Consider the following 13,571-nt stretch of genomic DNA (forward strand, 5'->3'; position numbering starts at 1 on the left):
GCCCATGAGCAGCAGCATTATATGCTCTGTGCTTTGAAGAACAGAACATGTCGAGATGAAGAGTTGGACGCCACTAAGGAACCGACAGAAATACAGGACGGTACAATGCGTGCTGCGTGCTGCGTGCTCTTTCTTCAATCCGAGGTCGTTATTACTTAGCTTCAAAGTGCTTTTGCTTCTGCTTTGGAGTAAAGTTGGGCTTTTGGGTCTCCCCGAGTCTTCTCTTCTATCTCTCTCGTCTAAGCAATGCTTGGGTATGTCGGAGCAAAGAGCCCAGTCCTCCGTTATAACCATAGATCGTATGTTAAAAGTAAGAGTCTTCGAGGCCCAGCCCCATTATCAAATAATGGGTCTGTAGAATACATGCTTTTTGGAGTCCCGCTGAAGTGTACGACTCTTCTCCCCCCTAAAGAAAGGGAAGTCTCTTACCCTGGCATTCGCGGCCTCCCCTTTGCCAACACTAACGAACATATATAGCTGCATCTTTTTCCAACCAAAATGAAACGCGAGATCCGTTCAACCGCCACGAACAAACCTCTCCTCGCCATCCCAATTCACAGATCAACCCACACATTGTGGAAATCAACAACTGTCACGTTCTCCCCCAAGACCTCTCGCCCGCCCACCTCCCAAAAATACTATAAGAGACCGCCCTCCCCCTCCCAATATTTTCCTCTCAGGCTGCATTCCAAGCGTGATTCGGCGATCAATCTCGAGACCCCCTTTTTCGAGAGAACAGCCCGAGAGGTTCTTCGCCGGTCGTGCTGCAATGGAAATGAAGAAGATCGCCTGCGCAGTCCTCTTCGCCGCTGCCTCCGTGAGCGCAGTGATGGCCCAAGAGGAGGCCCCCGCACCCTCCCCAACCAACGGGGCGGCTGCCAGCTTGCCCGTGGTCGGATCCTTGGTGGGCGCCTCCCTCGTGTCCTTCATCGCCTACTACTTGCACTAGAGGCACATCAACCGTATCAACACGATGGGGAGGGAAGGGAGGCCAAGTTGATTTGTTGGATAAGAGCTTCCTTTTCTTTTTTTTAATATATTAATACGTTTCGTGGTCTCCTCTCTCTCTCTCCTCGTGTCCGTGTGTTCCCACCCCATGTTCTTCCATAGAATGCAATAATAAAAAAGAAAGCAAAATGCCCCCGTGTTGGGGATGTGCCTTCTAACCTTGTTGACATCTTCTCGTGCTATATTAGCCCAAAAGTCAATATGACCTTCCCAAGATCGCATCGTCCCTGCTAAAATCTCCGCATAAAAACAAGCAGCAACTTTGGATGTCGCCTTTAATTTCTGTCAAGATTTAGAAGTTTCCACAGTTTTGTGTCGTATCCATGCGAATGGTGAATTTTGAAAAGTCAATAGCATACGGTGGCGAGTTGAAAATTCGGGCGCACGTTCGTAACTATAATATCGATGGACTTTGATGCCGGTGATTATTTAAATGCAATTGAATATTCCTAAATGGAAGTTATGAACTTATTAATATGGGACGGGGAGATATAATGTAATTATATAATACATCGTAAATATGGATAATTCGGATGCAATTTTCCACTATGGATTTATGTTAAGGAAAACTCGTTGAAGATGCTTGTAGAGAGGGAAGATCCTTGAAATTTCGACAAGACGATGGTTAGAAAGCTGGGCGAAAGGAGGCTTGATGGAAGAGGCAACGTAACATCGACGAAATGTAGGGTGAAATTCAATCACGACTTTCTCTCTCTTTCTCTCTCTAACGGGCTAAGGAAAAGAAAGAGAGAGAAAACGAGGACGGGAAGAGGGGGCGGGGCGGTTTGAGAGTGACGTGGAGGAGGTGGGTCAAAGAAGGTCAGCAGGACGCGGTGGACGCACACGTGTAGGGCGTGGCGGGCGAGAGAGAGAGCCCGGAGACACTTTCGGATGGAGGGCGGCCCCCCATTCCCCTGTGGAATTCCGAAACTGACCCTCCGTACTTTGTCAAAGCCCATTTCTGTAATTTCGACGACCCATCCAAATTGGCACCCTCTCTCTCTCCCCCCTTTTTCAATTTTATAAAATAAAAGATAATGCAAGTGGGGAGGGGGGACGAAGCAGTGAAAACGAGAGAGGAGAGGGTGGGCGTGGTGGCGTTGCGATGCCGCTTTGACGGGATCCAAAACCATTTGAGAAGAAAAGGTTGGGGGGGGATACGGGAGACTGGTGGTTTTGCTTCCCTCCCTCCCCCCACCATTACTATTTCCTGTTTCTTAATTGCAATTATTACATGTTACACACGTATTATATTCGGCTTATGGCGTGCGGGGGTACGACAATGCATAATAATCTCCCCTAAATTGACCAAGACAACCATAGTTGCTTACGTATGCATACTAAATTCTTGCACATGATGATCGTGGAATGATATTTTTTCTAACGTATACCGATATTCATTACGTGATGATATCAAGGCATTGATTTTGACTCAGAATCGAAAATTTCACTCGTTATTTTCATAACGAGCAATCTAATCGTCTCGCCTTCTAACAATTATATAAATTATAAAATATTCATTTTGGGTTCAAGGAAAAGAATTCTCACTCCCAATTTTTATTTTTTTTACATTGCATATTAGCAATCAAGTTTCTGTTCATAGTCCTTATTGATATCGCTAGATACTTTACTCGTACTAAGCGGATTAAATAATAAGTGTTTCTATATCTCAAAAAAAAAAAAAAAAGAGAGAGTAGGAGAATAGTCATTATTCCTCGATAGTGGAGGCGTGATCCTCTTATACAAACGATTAACTTAGCAAAAGTAGGGGAAGACAGAACGAGCGAAATGCAATTAATATAAATATGAAGTAAGTAACATAGGCTGGGGAAGCTTAATAATTAAAAGTGGAGAGATATTGAGTAAAGAAAAGAGGTGGAATAATAAAGACGGAGGATTTTAAAAAGGGGTGGAAGGGGATTTTAAATGGGAGGGGAGATGAGACGGCCAGCTAAAGGAGGAGTCATAAAAGGTGGTGGGATTCATTTAATCGAGACCGGGGCCTGACCACGCCCCCCTTTTCAATGCACTCTATACATAGCATACGTACTCTCCGACGGACAACGTCTTTTCGGTCGTCCGATTTCTTTCACGAGGAAAAAAAGAAAAATAAATAGAAAAAGAAGATAGAAAACAAGTTTGATTTGGCGATTTACAATGCTGGGGAGGTGGGGTGGGGGGTCCACTTTCGGAATTCGGACACAACTTTTTATATACGTATGAATAATATGAATATTTTTAAATAAATAAATAAAAAGGAAAAAGAGAGGGACGTCACGCAAAGAAGAAGACAAAGGAGAAGAAGCAATAATTATCAATAATCAAGAACGAGGGGGGTAAATGGGAGGGTGGTCCGGGGCATTCCGGTCATTATGATAAATCCCGGATGGGAGCAACCAATGTTTGAAACGCGTCTCTATGAGGCCCATATTCCGTCGCCATTACCGACCTCTTCCCCGTCTTCATATCCCCCCTACTTTCTCTCCCCCAACCCCGCTGTGCCGGTCCCCTCTTCCCTCCTCTCTCTCGATCTCTCTCGATACCCCCCTATCTCCTCCCTCGTTCAATCTCTCTCTCTTTCTCTAGCTCTCGAAATCGACCTCGTGGTCGGAGATGGCTCAGAGGACGGAAAAGGAGGAGACGGAGTTCAAGGTACCCGAGGCCTTGACCCTCTGCGTCAACAACTGTGGCTTCGCCGGTAACCCCGCCACCAACAACATGTGCCAGAAATGTTTCAACGCCTCCTCCTCCTCCTCCTCCTCCACCACCGCCTCCACCACCGCCTCCTCCTCCGCCCCCACCACCTCTTCCTCCGCCGGCCTCACCGGCGGCCCCTCGGTCCTCAAGTTCTCCGCCGAGAGGATCCACAGATCGGGCCCCTTTTCCAGGTCGCCCGACCGATCTGGTCTCGCGACGGGGATGATCAGGAGAGACACGGGCGCTTCGCCGCCTTCCTCGACCGAGTCAAACAGCGCCAGGAGGGAGGTGAATCGGTGCTCCGGATGCCGGAAGAGGGTCGGCCTCACCGGATTCCGATGCCGGTGCGGCGAACTCTTCTGCGCCGAGCACCGTTACTCCGATCGGCACGACTGCAGCTACGACTACAAGGCGGCCGGCCGCGAGGCGATCGCGAGGGAAAACCCGGTGGTCAAGGCCGCGAAGATCGTCAGAGTCTGACGATCTGGGGAGCGAATCCAAAGGGAAGAGCCCGAGGAGCCGGAGGTAGATACCGAATTCTCAGGAGATCGAGACCGGATCTCGCTTTGCTTTCTCGAAAGAAGGGTGTGATGAAGACGCGTTGGATTGGAGAAGAGGAAGAAGGGACGTGAGGGAATTCTATATGAAGATCTGAAGAAATTTGAAGATCAACAAAAATCGCTTTTGTTCTCGTTCTTCTTACCAATCAATCTCTGATTATCCCTTTTTCCTTTTTCCGCTTTGTTTATCTTTTTTTCTTTTTTTTTAATTCTTCTTCTTTCTTTACCTCCTCGTGATTTTTAGCTTTTCTTTTTATTTTTATTTTTCATCCTCCTGGGGAAAACAAAATTTAAATAGAATTATTGTGGTTTGCGATGCTCTCCGTTGGAGTCTTCAATCATCGTGCTCTTCCCCGTCAATCGCAATCGCCAGTCGTCGTTGGCAGCGCATTTTCTGAAAAAAGAAAATAAAAGAGCCAACGGAAATGGCGTCCCGATGAATGTAACCTGATAATATCGTGTATCGTATCGTATCGCGTGGCGCGGTAAATGGCGAATTGTCCTTTTGCGACCTGGGTTTTGGCAGGCTGAGGGTCGGGGGGGCGGTGGTGGGGGCAAAGGGGGAAAAAAGTCGGTGGGGTCCAGGCAAGTGGAGTTCACGAATGCGGCCCCCGCTCGCACGGCGCTTCTCGCGAGATAGAATAAGGGAGGATGGAAAATATCGAGAGGCGAGGCCCAGTAAGGAGGCGCCACGTGGATGCGCACAAAGTCGAGCGAAAAAGCTGCGAAAAAGTAGGTCGTGGGGGCGGGGAGAAATGGCGTAGGGTGATTGGGTGAGCGGCTTTAGAATAATGAGAGGAGAGCGATGGGGGGACGTGATGATCTCTAAGGCCCAAATCGTGCGTGGATCCGACGGCTGGGATCGGTCCAAGAGGAGGGGCTACGAACGACGCACTGCGGGCGCGTGTGGCGTACAGGTTGTCAGACAATGAAAGCGGAGCGACGCTAGAATTTGCCAAAAAAGCCCCTCCATCTATGGGACGGGGAGAGTTGGTGCGACCCTTGAGCGAGTTGAAAAGCTTTGTGATGGGACGCTCGCCCACTCCCGAGCCGACGGGTGGAACGAGCTTACGTGGAGCTGAGTCGGGCAGGAGGGACGGGGAAGGGAAAGGATGCGTCGCAAGTTGCACAGGAAACGCCTGCTTTGGATTTTCTTCTTTTTTACCCTTTTTGGGCATTTGGAGTTGGATATGCGTAGCTTTCAGGCACCCGTGAAAAAAGCTGGGTTGGAACGGTGAGTTTTTTATTTGAACGCTGGATGGATCGTGGGCGTTTTCCTCGTGGGATTTTTACTACCGGAACAAGTAATGCCAGAGATATCAAATTTTGACATAATTTGCTAACTGATGGGGCGTTCTATAAGTGACCGTTCGAATTAATTAGGCTCATTCGTGTGATAGTATTCTTATCGGGAATAAATTTTTACACGGGATGAATTGCCTCTGGGAATTTTCCCAAAAAATTTAACTAGAAATCCAAATAGTAATGGGGAAGCTTTTGTCTCCCTCTTTAAGGATAACCTACACATATTTAACAAAGGGGGAAACACACGGGGCTTGATTGGGTGCGGCATGTCCCCCCATTAAGCACATCGGCGAACCTCTATTAAAAAAATTAATAATAATTGGGTTAGGTTAAAACAGGAGAATATTCATGGTGGCGTTTGGTGGGAGGGAATTACATATTCTTTTTGTTTTTGTCAGTTGATTCCCGAGAAATCTAATTAAGAAAAGAAAAGAAAATTATTTATGGGGAAGGCATGATAATAAAATGCGATGACAGAGGGAACATCTTTTAATTGTTTTCTGCATTGGCGCAGAAACCAAATCATGAGGACCCTGTCAATTGTCATTATCTTAAACGCCCCAATTAATGCCGCCTGCTTTCTTCTTGATTCCCCCCGAATAATGAAGGCCACGCATGGTGCTCCTGCAGCTGGAGAACGAACGGCATTTGCTTCGCAAAAGAACATAACGCGCGACTAATGCGAATCGATACCAGACTAGAAGAGACTGTTGTCTTTATTTGAGGGCGTGAGCCGACACATTCGATGTCACATTAGATGTTCGGTATGATCCCGATTGCAAAATACATCATGGGATGTCGGATCCTGCACCGAAAATATGAGCCTTGGGTGTGGGCCTTTATATTTCTACCAGAACTCCCCAAGTTCCATACCTTGTTAAAACTCACATGTTGAACTTATTTCTGCTTTACAGTCCAAAAGTTATATACTGCCGAAATCTAATTTGAACATGAATTTCGTTCTATATCCTTTAGGAGAAATTGATAATATTCTGACATCAAAATAAATCAAATATGAAGCACATGGCATTATCTCTGCGAAGTTTTCATCCAAATGCTCTTTCGTGTGCACAAATGAAGACTAGGTCAATAAATAGACAATGGCTCGTCTCTTGACTGCCCTCAAGGGGACGTGGATTGAATAAATCTCAAACCAAGCAAAAGCCTGTTTACTATTCGATCTCTAATGATTGGCCTGGAATTCGTATGTTTTATCACATTTGTTTTACACGATACATCAGAGTTAGTTGGCAATAATTAATGTCGTCACTTAGTACATGCAAAATACAAAGATAAACTTACGGCCATTTGATTCGGCTTTTGAGGAATGCATTTGCCAAAATGTAAATATCTTTGGGTGAATGGGGTTTTTCGAAATGCAAATATCGTTTGATAAAATTTGCATTGAGATACAACTTCGTCAAAAATAATTTACATATTTGTAAATGATTTTTATTAAATAAAAAAATAAAAAAAAATTATCTATTTTTTTGAAGTCCGGCCATTGGACCGTCAAATCGACACGGGATGGTCAGATCTAACCACCTGGGTCGTGTGACCTCAAGCGACCGTCGCTTGGAGTCGTGCGACCCCGGCGATCGTCGCGTGGGGTTGCGCGACCCTGACGACCTTCGCTTGAGGTCTAGCGATGGTTGCTGGGATTGGGTAACCCTTGGTCGACGGTCATCAGCCTCCGATCGGCTTTTCCACCTGGAGAGATGAACAATGATGAATAATATCGGAAGTTGTATTCCGAAAATGCAACTTCCCAATAGACTTCTACCCCTTTATTTCCCCAAAGGCCTTTCAATCCCCTTGGAGATGCAATTGCATCTCCCCAAAGTGTTCAAAAAATTGAACCAAGCACCTTCGCTTTTGCCCAAACCTCTCTAGAGGTCCCAAAGCCCCTTCTACATGCTGAACCAAACAACACCTTAATCTTTCCACCGCGGTGTACGACCTTTTAGCATCATTCAAGATTTGACTAAGATAGCACACCATTTGCTCTTTGCCTTCATTGTTATCCTATGCCATCACACCCCCGATAGTTGTATCGGTTGCTGATAGGTATAACTACAAATGACTACCTCACTTAGGAGGCAATGATACTGGAGAGTTAGTCAAATAATTTTTGATCATATCAATGGAAACTGTCGTCTCTCCCCCCATTCAATTGGTCATTATTTTCGAACTTTAGCAAAGGAGAAAAAAACTTCTATCTTACCGAACAAATTAGCAATAATCCAACGTAGAAAACAATCGAGTCGATTATAATGGGGGAGTATTCATGTTGGGAGTGCCTACAAAATAAGGGCGGTTCTTGGTAGGGGGATCGCATGTTCTTTTCTTCTTCAGTTGATTCTTGAGAAATCAGAATAAATGAATAGGGAAGCAGGATAATAATATGCGATGGGAGAGGGGAGCATCTTAACTGTTTTTTGTACATTGGTGCGGACGCTGTCATTATCTTACGCACCCTAAGTAATGCTATTATGCCTGGCTGCTTCCTTCTTAACTTCCCCATATTATGGAGGCAAACACATGCTCCTCCTGGAGTTGGAGAATGAACGGCATTTGCTTGAAAAAGACATGATACACGACCCGTGAGTATCGGTATAAGTCGCGTACTCGACTAGCAGAAACTTTATCTTCGTTGTAGAGTGTGCGGCAGTGTGTACGAAATCACGGAGATGTTCATTTTGATCCCAATTGCAAAATGTATAGGAGATGTCGGATCCTGCACCGAAAGTATCAGCCTTGGTTGTTGGGGTTTTACATTTCTTGCGGATCTCCCGCATTGCTAAGTTCTATACCTCGTATAAGGATGGTCCCGGGTTTGCCCCGGGTCGTCTTTGGGCTGGTCTGGAAGTCCAACTCACGATTGACCTTTGACCGAACCCAACATTAGAAAATGGGAGGGCCTCCGCTCGAAGACCCGATCTAGTATCTTGGACAACATAGCTTCTGCAAAACCTCCAGCCCATTTTGAATATTGCCTATTGACCTGAGAAAATAGGCCCTTTTTCTCTGATGGATGTAAGCTTTGTTGTTGGCACCCTCTTCTCCAACATCTCTTTATTCTCTACCGACTCCGCGACCCTTTTGCCAGTAAATCTGGTGCGAGCTCCTTGCAACTTTAGAACGTGCCCATCTCTGATTACCTTAGGTGGGGACTAAAAACTCTCTTAGGAGAGCATTTCCCAATGATGGCTTTACGAAGCTTCAGGCCATAGCTCTCGTAAGTTTTCCATCTCGAGCTCTGGAGATGGTGACCTGCATTGAATACGGACGTCAGGCCTAACTGGGAAAACTCTGGCGATTGGTATTTAATGTTTGGAGCTTTTAGTCTATTCCCGTACACTGGCCCATCGGGTTTTCTGCCGCAAAATTTGCAGCTATCCATCACCGTGAAGAGGATGAATTGAACGCAATCGTCTTGAGATTGGGTTGTTTCTGAATCTCTTATTTACCATTTGAAATTTTCCGTCTTTTTCTAGTTCCTAAAGTTACTTGTTTAATAATGGTCATCATTAGTTTTGCCTTTTTAATTTGTCTCCATCGATTTCTGAAATGATTGAACCAATCTTTATTCTGATCACATTTCTCTTTTATGTCATGAAAAGTCATACGGGGATTCGAGTGCCAATAAATGTGCGAGATTCAGAATTGGGGTAAAGATGTAGATATGCTTTGCTTTGTTCATAGGTTTAAGCTACATGACTGTTATCTGCTAAGGCGCTCTTGCTTATGCGAGTGGTAAAATTGAGGATCCGATATAATTCACGCAATTCGAGATAGTAAAGCAGAGAACATCTCGGGTATTGCCGTTGATTTGGGATGATGCAAACGGAAAATTAGCAAAGATGATTGGGGGAAGCACTGAAGCAGCCATGTTCCCAAAGCAGATATTCCCATCTTGCTTTCCCTCTCTCCCTTTCTCTCACTGGAAAGCCGACAGCGTCAATTTTTGTCATTTCAGTGAAAAAGGTAAAAAGAAAGGGCGGTATCATCAAAATGAACGTGCCTTTAATCATTGGATTCGGGAAAATAATGGAGCTCTCATTATCGTTGGGATTTCTGGAGCCCATGTTGTGTTATGTGCTGCTGATTTTTCTATGATGAAGTATGGTCAATATCTTCAATTCACGGGGAACCCGCTTATGTTGTCATCAATCTACTTATCGGCAAGTATTTTGATAATTGTCATTTGGGTTAATTACCATTTTCATGCTCACAATAGAAGTATGGAAGATGCTAACGAGTCTCAATATAATTGTAATTCCTTTAATATGCTCGTGACACATCTATCAATAGTAAGTATTGTTCTTAATTAAATGGAACCAATGAAATGAGAAAAAAAAAGGAACTAGTAATTTGGAAAACAAGAATTTGATATTAATATGGAAATGTGGACCAATGTTCTTCAGGTTAACAACTTAACACACATGCAAGACCATTATCCTCATCCACAATAATTTAAAAAAGAGAGAAGAAACAGGCGAGACAATCTATTGCATCCTGCATGTGCGATTGTAGCCTGCCCAATCTATGGCATCCTGCGCAAATACGACACTATGCCAGGGGCATTTTGGTCCAAAGGACCTCATTAAATTCAGAGCTGAGACGCACTCCATCTTCAACCTCCGCCATCTTTCCACTCTCTGCTCATTTCGACACTCCACTCGGCTCCTACTTACGGCTGCATAGAGCGAGATGAGGCTGTGGTTCGGTGCTGCATTGCTGCTGGTGGTGCTGGCTCGGGCGGTGAGCGGTTGTCCGGCGTCCGACAGGGAAGCTCTCCTGGCCTTCAAAGCGTCGCTGAGCGAGCCTTACCTGGGCATCTTCAACTCGTGGACCGGCACCGACTGCTGCAGCAACTGGTACGGCATCAGCTGCGACCCCACCGTCGCCCGCGTCGCCGACATCAACCTCCGCGGCGAGTCCGAGGACCCCATCTTCGAGAAGGCCGGCCGCTCCGGCTACATGACCGGCACCATCAACCCCTCCATCTGCCGCCTCGACCGCCTCACCAACCTCATCCTCGCCGACTGGAAGGGCATCTCCGGCGAGATCCCCGCCTGCATCACCTCCCTCTCCTCCCTCCGCGTCGTCGACCTGGTCGGCAACAAGATCTCCGGCCGCATCCCCCCGGCGATCGGAGACCTCCGCCGCGTCACGGTCCTCAACCTGGCGGACAACCAGATCTCCGGGGAGATCCCGGCGTCGATCGTCCAGATGTCGAGCCTCATGCACGTGGACCTCAGGAACAACAGGATCTCAGGCGTGATCCCTGCGGACTTCGGGAAGCTGACGATGCTGAGCCGGGCGCTGCTGGGCCGGAACCAGCTGAATGGGACGATCCCGAGCTCGATAGCCACCATGTACAGGCTGGCGGACCTGGACCTGTCGATGAACCATATCAACGGTTGGGTCCCGGAGGAGCTGGGCAAAATGCGGGTGCTGTCGACGCTGACCCTGGACAGTAACTGGCTGTCGGGCAAGTTGCCGGCGAGCCTGTTGAGCGACGCGGGCATGGGAATACTGAACCTCAGCCGGAACTGGATCGAGGGGGAGATTCCGGACGTGTTCGGGTCGAACTCGTATTTCATGGCGCTGGACTTGTCGCACAACAATCTGAAAGGCAAGATACCGGGATCGCTGTCGTCGGCCAAGTACATCGGCCACTTGGACCTGAGTCACAACCACCTGTGCGGGCCCATCCCCATTGGCGAGCCGTTCGAGCACCTCGAAGCGTCGTCGTTTGCCAACAACGACTGTCTGTGCGGGAATCCCTTGAGGACTTGTTAATCCCATACTCTGTTTTTTTTTTTTTTTTTACATGGGTGTGGTCGTCCGAGTTTCAGGACATGTCAAGAGCAGGTCGACGAGCTTAACGTGTGTAATATTATTGTTTAATGGGAATCCTAAGGTTGTGATATAAGAAAAGGATCTATGTTGGATGGGGAAATGGGCAGGGCACGTGAAGAACGGTCACCGAATTTTGGCTGAAAGATTCGGACATGGCGAGATAAGATCATGTGCTCTCTTTCTTCCACACGTCGTCGTCCGATAATGTTTTTCTTTCCACATTCCTGCAACTTCCTTCGTCCTTCTCCTTTTCATGTTTCAAATAGATTCGCCTTTAGGAGAGGAGGATCTGAACGTGTGATAAAGCCTGGATACTAGGTGAACTAAGAAAACTTAGCACAACCCAACCAGAAACCTCGAAAAGATGTAGGTGTAGTTGGTGAAACCGTTAATCTAGAGAGCTTAGGCATCGAACTCCAAGAATGCTAATTTCCTTACCTATAGAATGCAAACACAACGCCCGCATAGTCGAAAGCCGTTGTACACATAACCAAAGCTTAGCTCCCTACATGTGGAGCCGCTAGTTGGTAGGGAATCACTATCTACATATCAATTGATGGTCTCCCTCTTTGCTCCACACAGAGCTTCACGTTTTAGCGAGTGATCTTTTTGCACGTAGCTTGTCCACTCTTCAAATTAGACATTAAATGATTGATATATTCATAGCATTTATATGGCTTTTATATGTATGTGGTCACCCTTTACACTATTAACTTAAGTTTTAGAATTGGACCTCCTAATATAATATCGAAGTTAGTCTTATCGTAATTTAATTCGTGTGTGCGGCGTTCCTAATTTACTTACTGTAGGTGGGCCCACACGAATATGATCGATGAGGATCACGAGCCTCACCTTTTCTCCTAGAGAAGGGGTTTGGGGGGGTCGGGTTGTAGACGCTAATTCAAAAGAGAGATGAAATATGTCGACACACACTCGTAACGTTAACATCAATGCACGGGAAAGTTAAGAGACTACGGGAAAAAGTGCCGTCACAATTTTCCAAGATACGTCGAAAGAGTGTGGATTTAATCCCAAAAAAGGATAATGATAGAGAGGGAACCCCACTGGGATGCTTGCTGCTTTTTGGTTGCCAATTGTCAATTGTCAATGCCCAGTGCCCCCATGTGATGATCAAAATGGGAGAAACAGAGAAAGACAACAGAGTGATATCAACAAATCCACGAAGTCCCATGTGAGTGAGGGGAGTGCATTGGTCCCTTTTACTTTATATCCATCCTTATACGTTAATGTCATTGTGCGCCTCCCAACGTTTGGTTCATCATCTCACCTTAAAATGCACTTTCTCCGACATGATCATGGGACGGCAATTTCTCTTAAAGCAAATCCTCTCGCCAATGGATCATTATTAGGTTTGCTTTTCACCGGAAAAATATGTAGTGTTTCCCGAGAAACATACTGTCATGTCAAGCTACTAATTTTCTTTCTCCTATTGAAATGATCGAGTTTGGCGGTGGAAATTATCGATTGCATTTTCATAAGGAGAGTCTATTGAGTGTCGAGGTACTGGACTCCATTGTATTCGACCAAGAAAGCACTCTTATTGTTCAATGGGTTTTGGCTATAATAGGTATTGCGAGTCAGCAACCGTGAAGCAGAATGCGGGATGGTCGACTGAATGTGTCCACACATGGTCAAACTCCCAAGGGTTATCTTTATTGTTACACAATTGGATTATGTGGGTGTATCATGTGAGATTACCATAATTGAATTTTGGAGACGGAACTCGAGGATGAGATCAAGGGAAGAGAGGGAGCCACGCGGCGGGATCTCAGGTGGAGCAGAAGAGGGGAGGGGGGGCCCTATCTTCCGACACACACAAGGAAGAACAGGGAAGAGAACATGGGATCGCGCTGTCGTGATCCGGAACATAATTCAAGGTCCTCACATGCGAATGAATCTCCCTCGCTTCCACGAAAGCCAAAGCCAGAGCCACGGGAATTCGGTTTAAGCACCTTCAACGAGCCAACTCAGACTTAACTTAAATTCCGCATTCAATGTCCAACGGCACCGGGCCACGATTATTTCACATCCCTGGGAAATTCATAAATAGTAAACCATCACCTCTCATTCTTCAACGGCCAACGATTGCAGACTGAAAACATATCAATTCCA

General features: G+C 46.2%; 2 protein-coding genes across 2 annotated transcripts; both read left to right on the forward strand.

Annotated features, from left to right (window-relative positions):
- The first annotated feature begins 3,482 nt into the window (after positions 1-3,482).
- LOC104454668 (zinc finger A20 and AN1 domain-containing stress-associated protein 5) lies at positions 3,483-4,588 on the forward strand. Its single transcript, XM_010069581.3, has one exon. It carries the CDS (start codon positions 3,622-3,624, stop codon positions 4,183-4,185), a length of 564 nt encoding a protein of 187 aa, XP_010067883.2. The 5' UTR covers positions 3,483-3,621; the 3' UTR covers positions 4,186-4,588.
- A 5,604-nt stretch (positions 4,589-10,192) lies between these two features.
- LOC104454669 (DNA damage-repair/toleration protein DRT100) lies at positions 10,193-11,538 on the forward strand. The gene has a single exon (XM_010069582.3). The coding sequence runs from the start codon at positions 10,284-10,286 to the stop codon at positions 11,376-11,378; it is 1,095 nt and encodes a 364-aa protein (XP_010067884.2). The 5' UTR covers positions 10,193-10,283; the 3' UTR covers positions 11,379-11,538.
- The last annotated feature ends 2,033 nt before the right edge of the window (positions 11,539-13,571 follow it).

Source organism: Eucalyptus grandis, chromosome 7 (assembly GCF_016545825.1).
Source record: "Eucalyptus grandis isolate ANBG69807.140 chromosome 7, ASM1654582v1, whole genome shotgun sequence".
Classification (NCBI taxonomy): domain Eukaryota; kingdom Viridiplantae; phylum Streptophyta; class Magnoliopsida; order Myrtales; family Myrtaceae; genus Eucalyptus; species Eucalyptus grandis.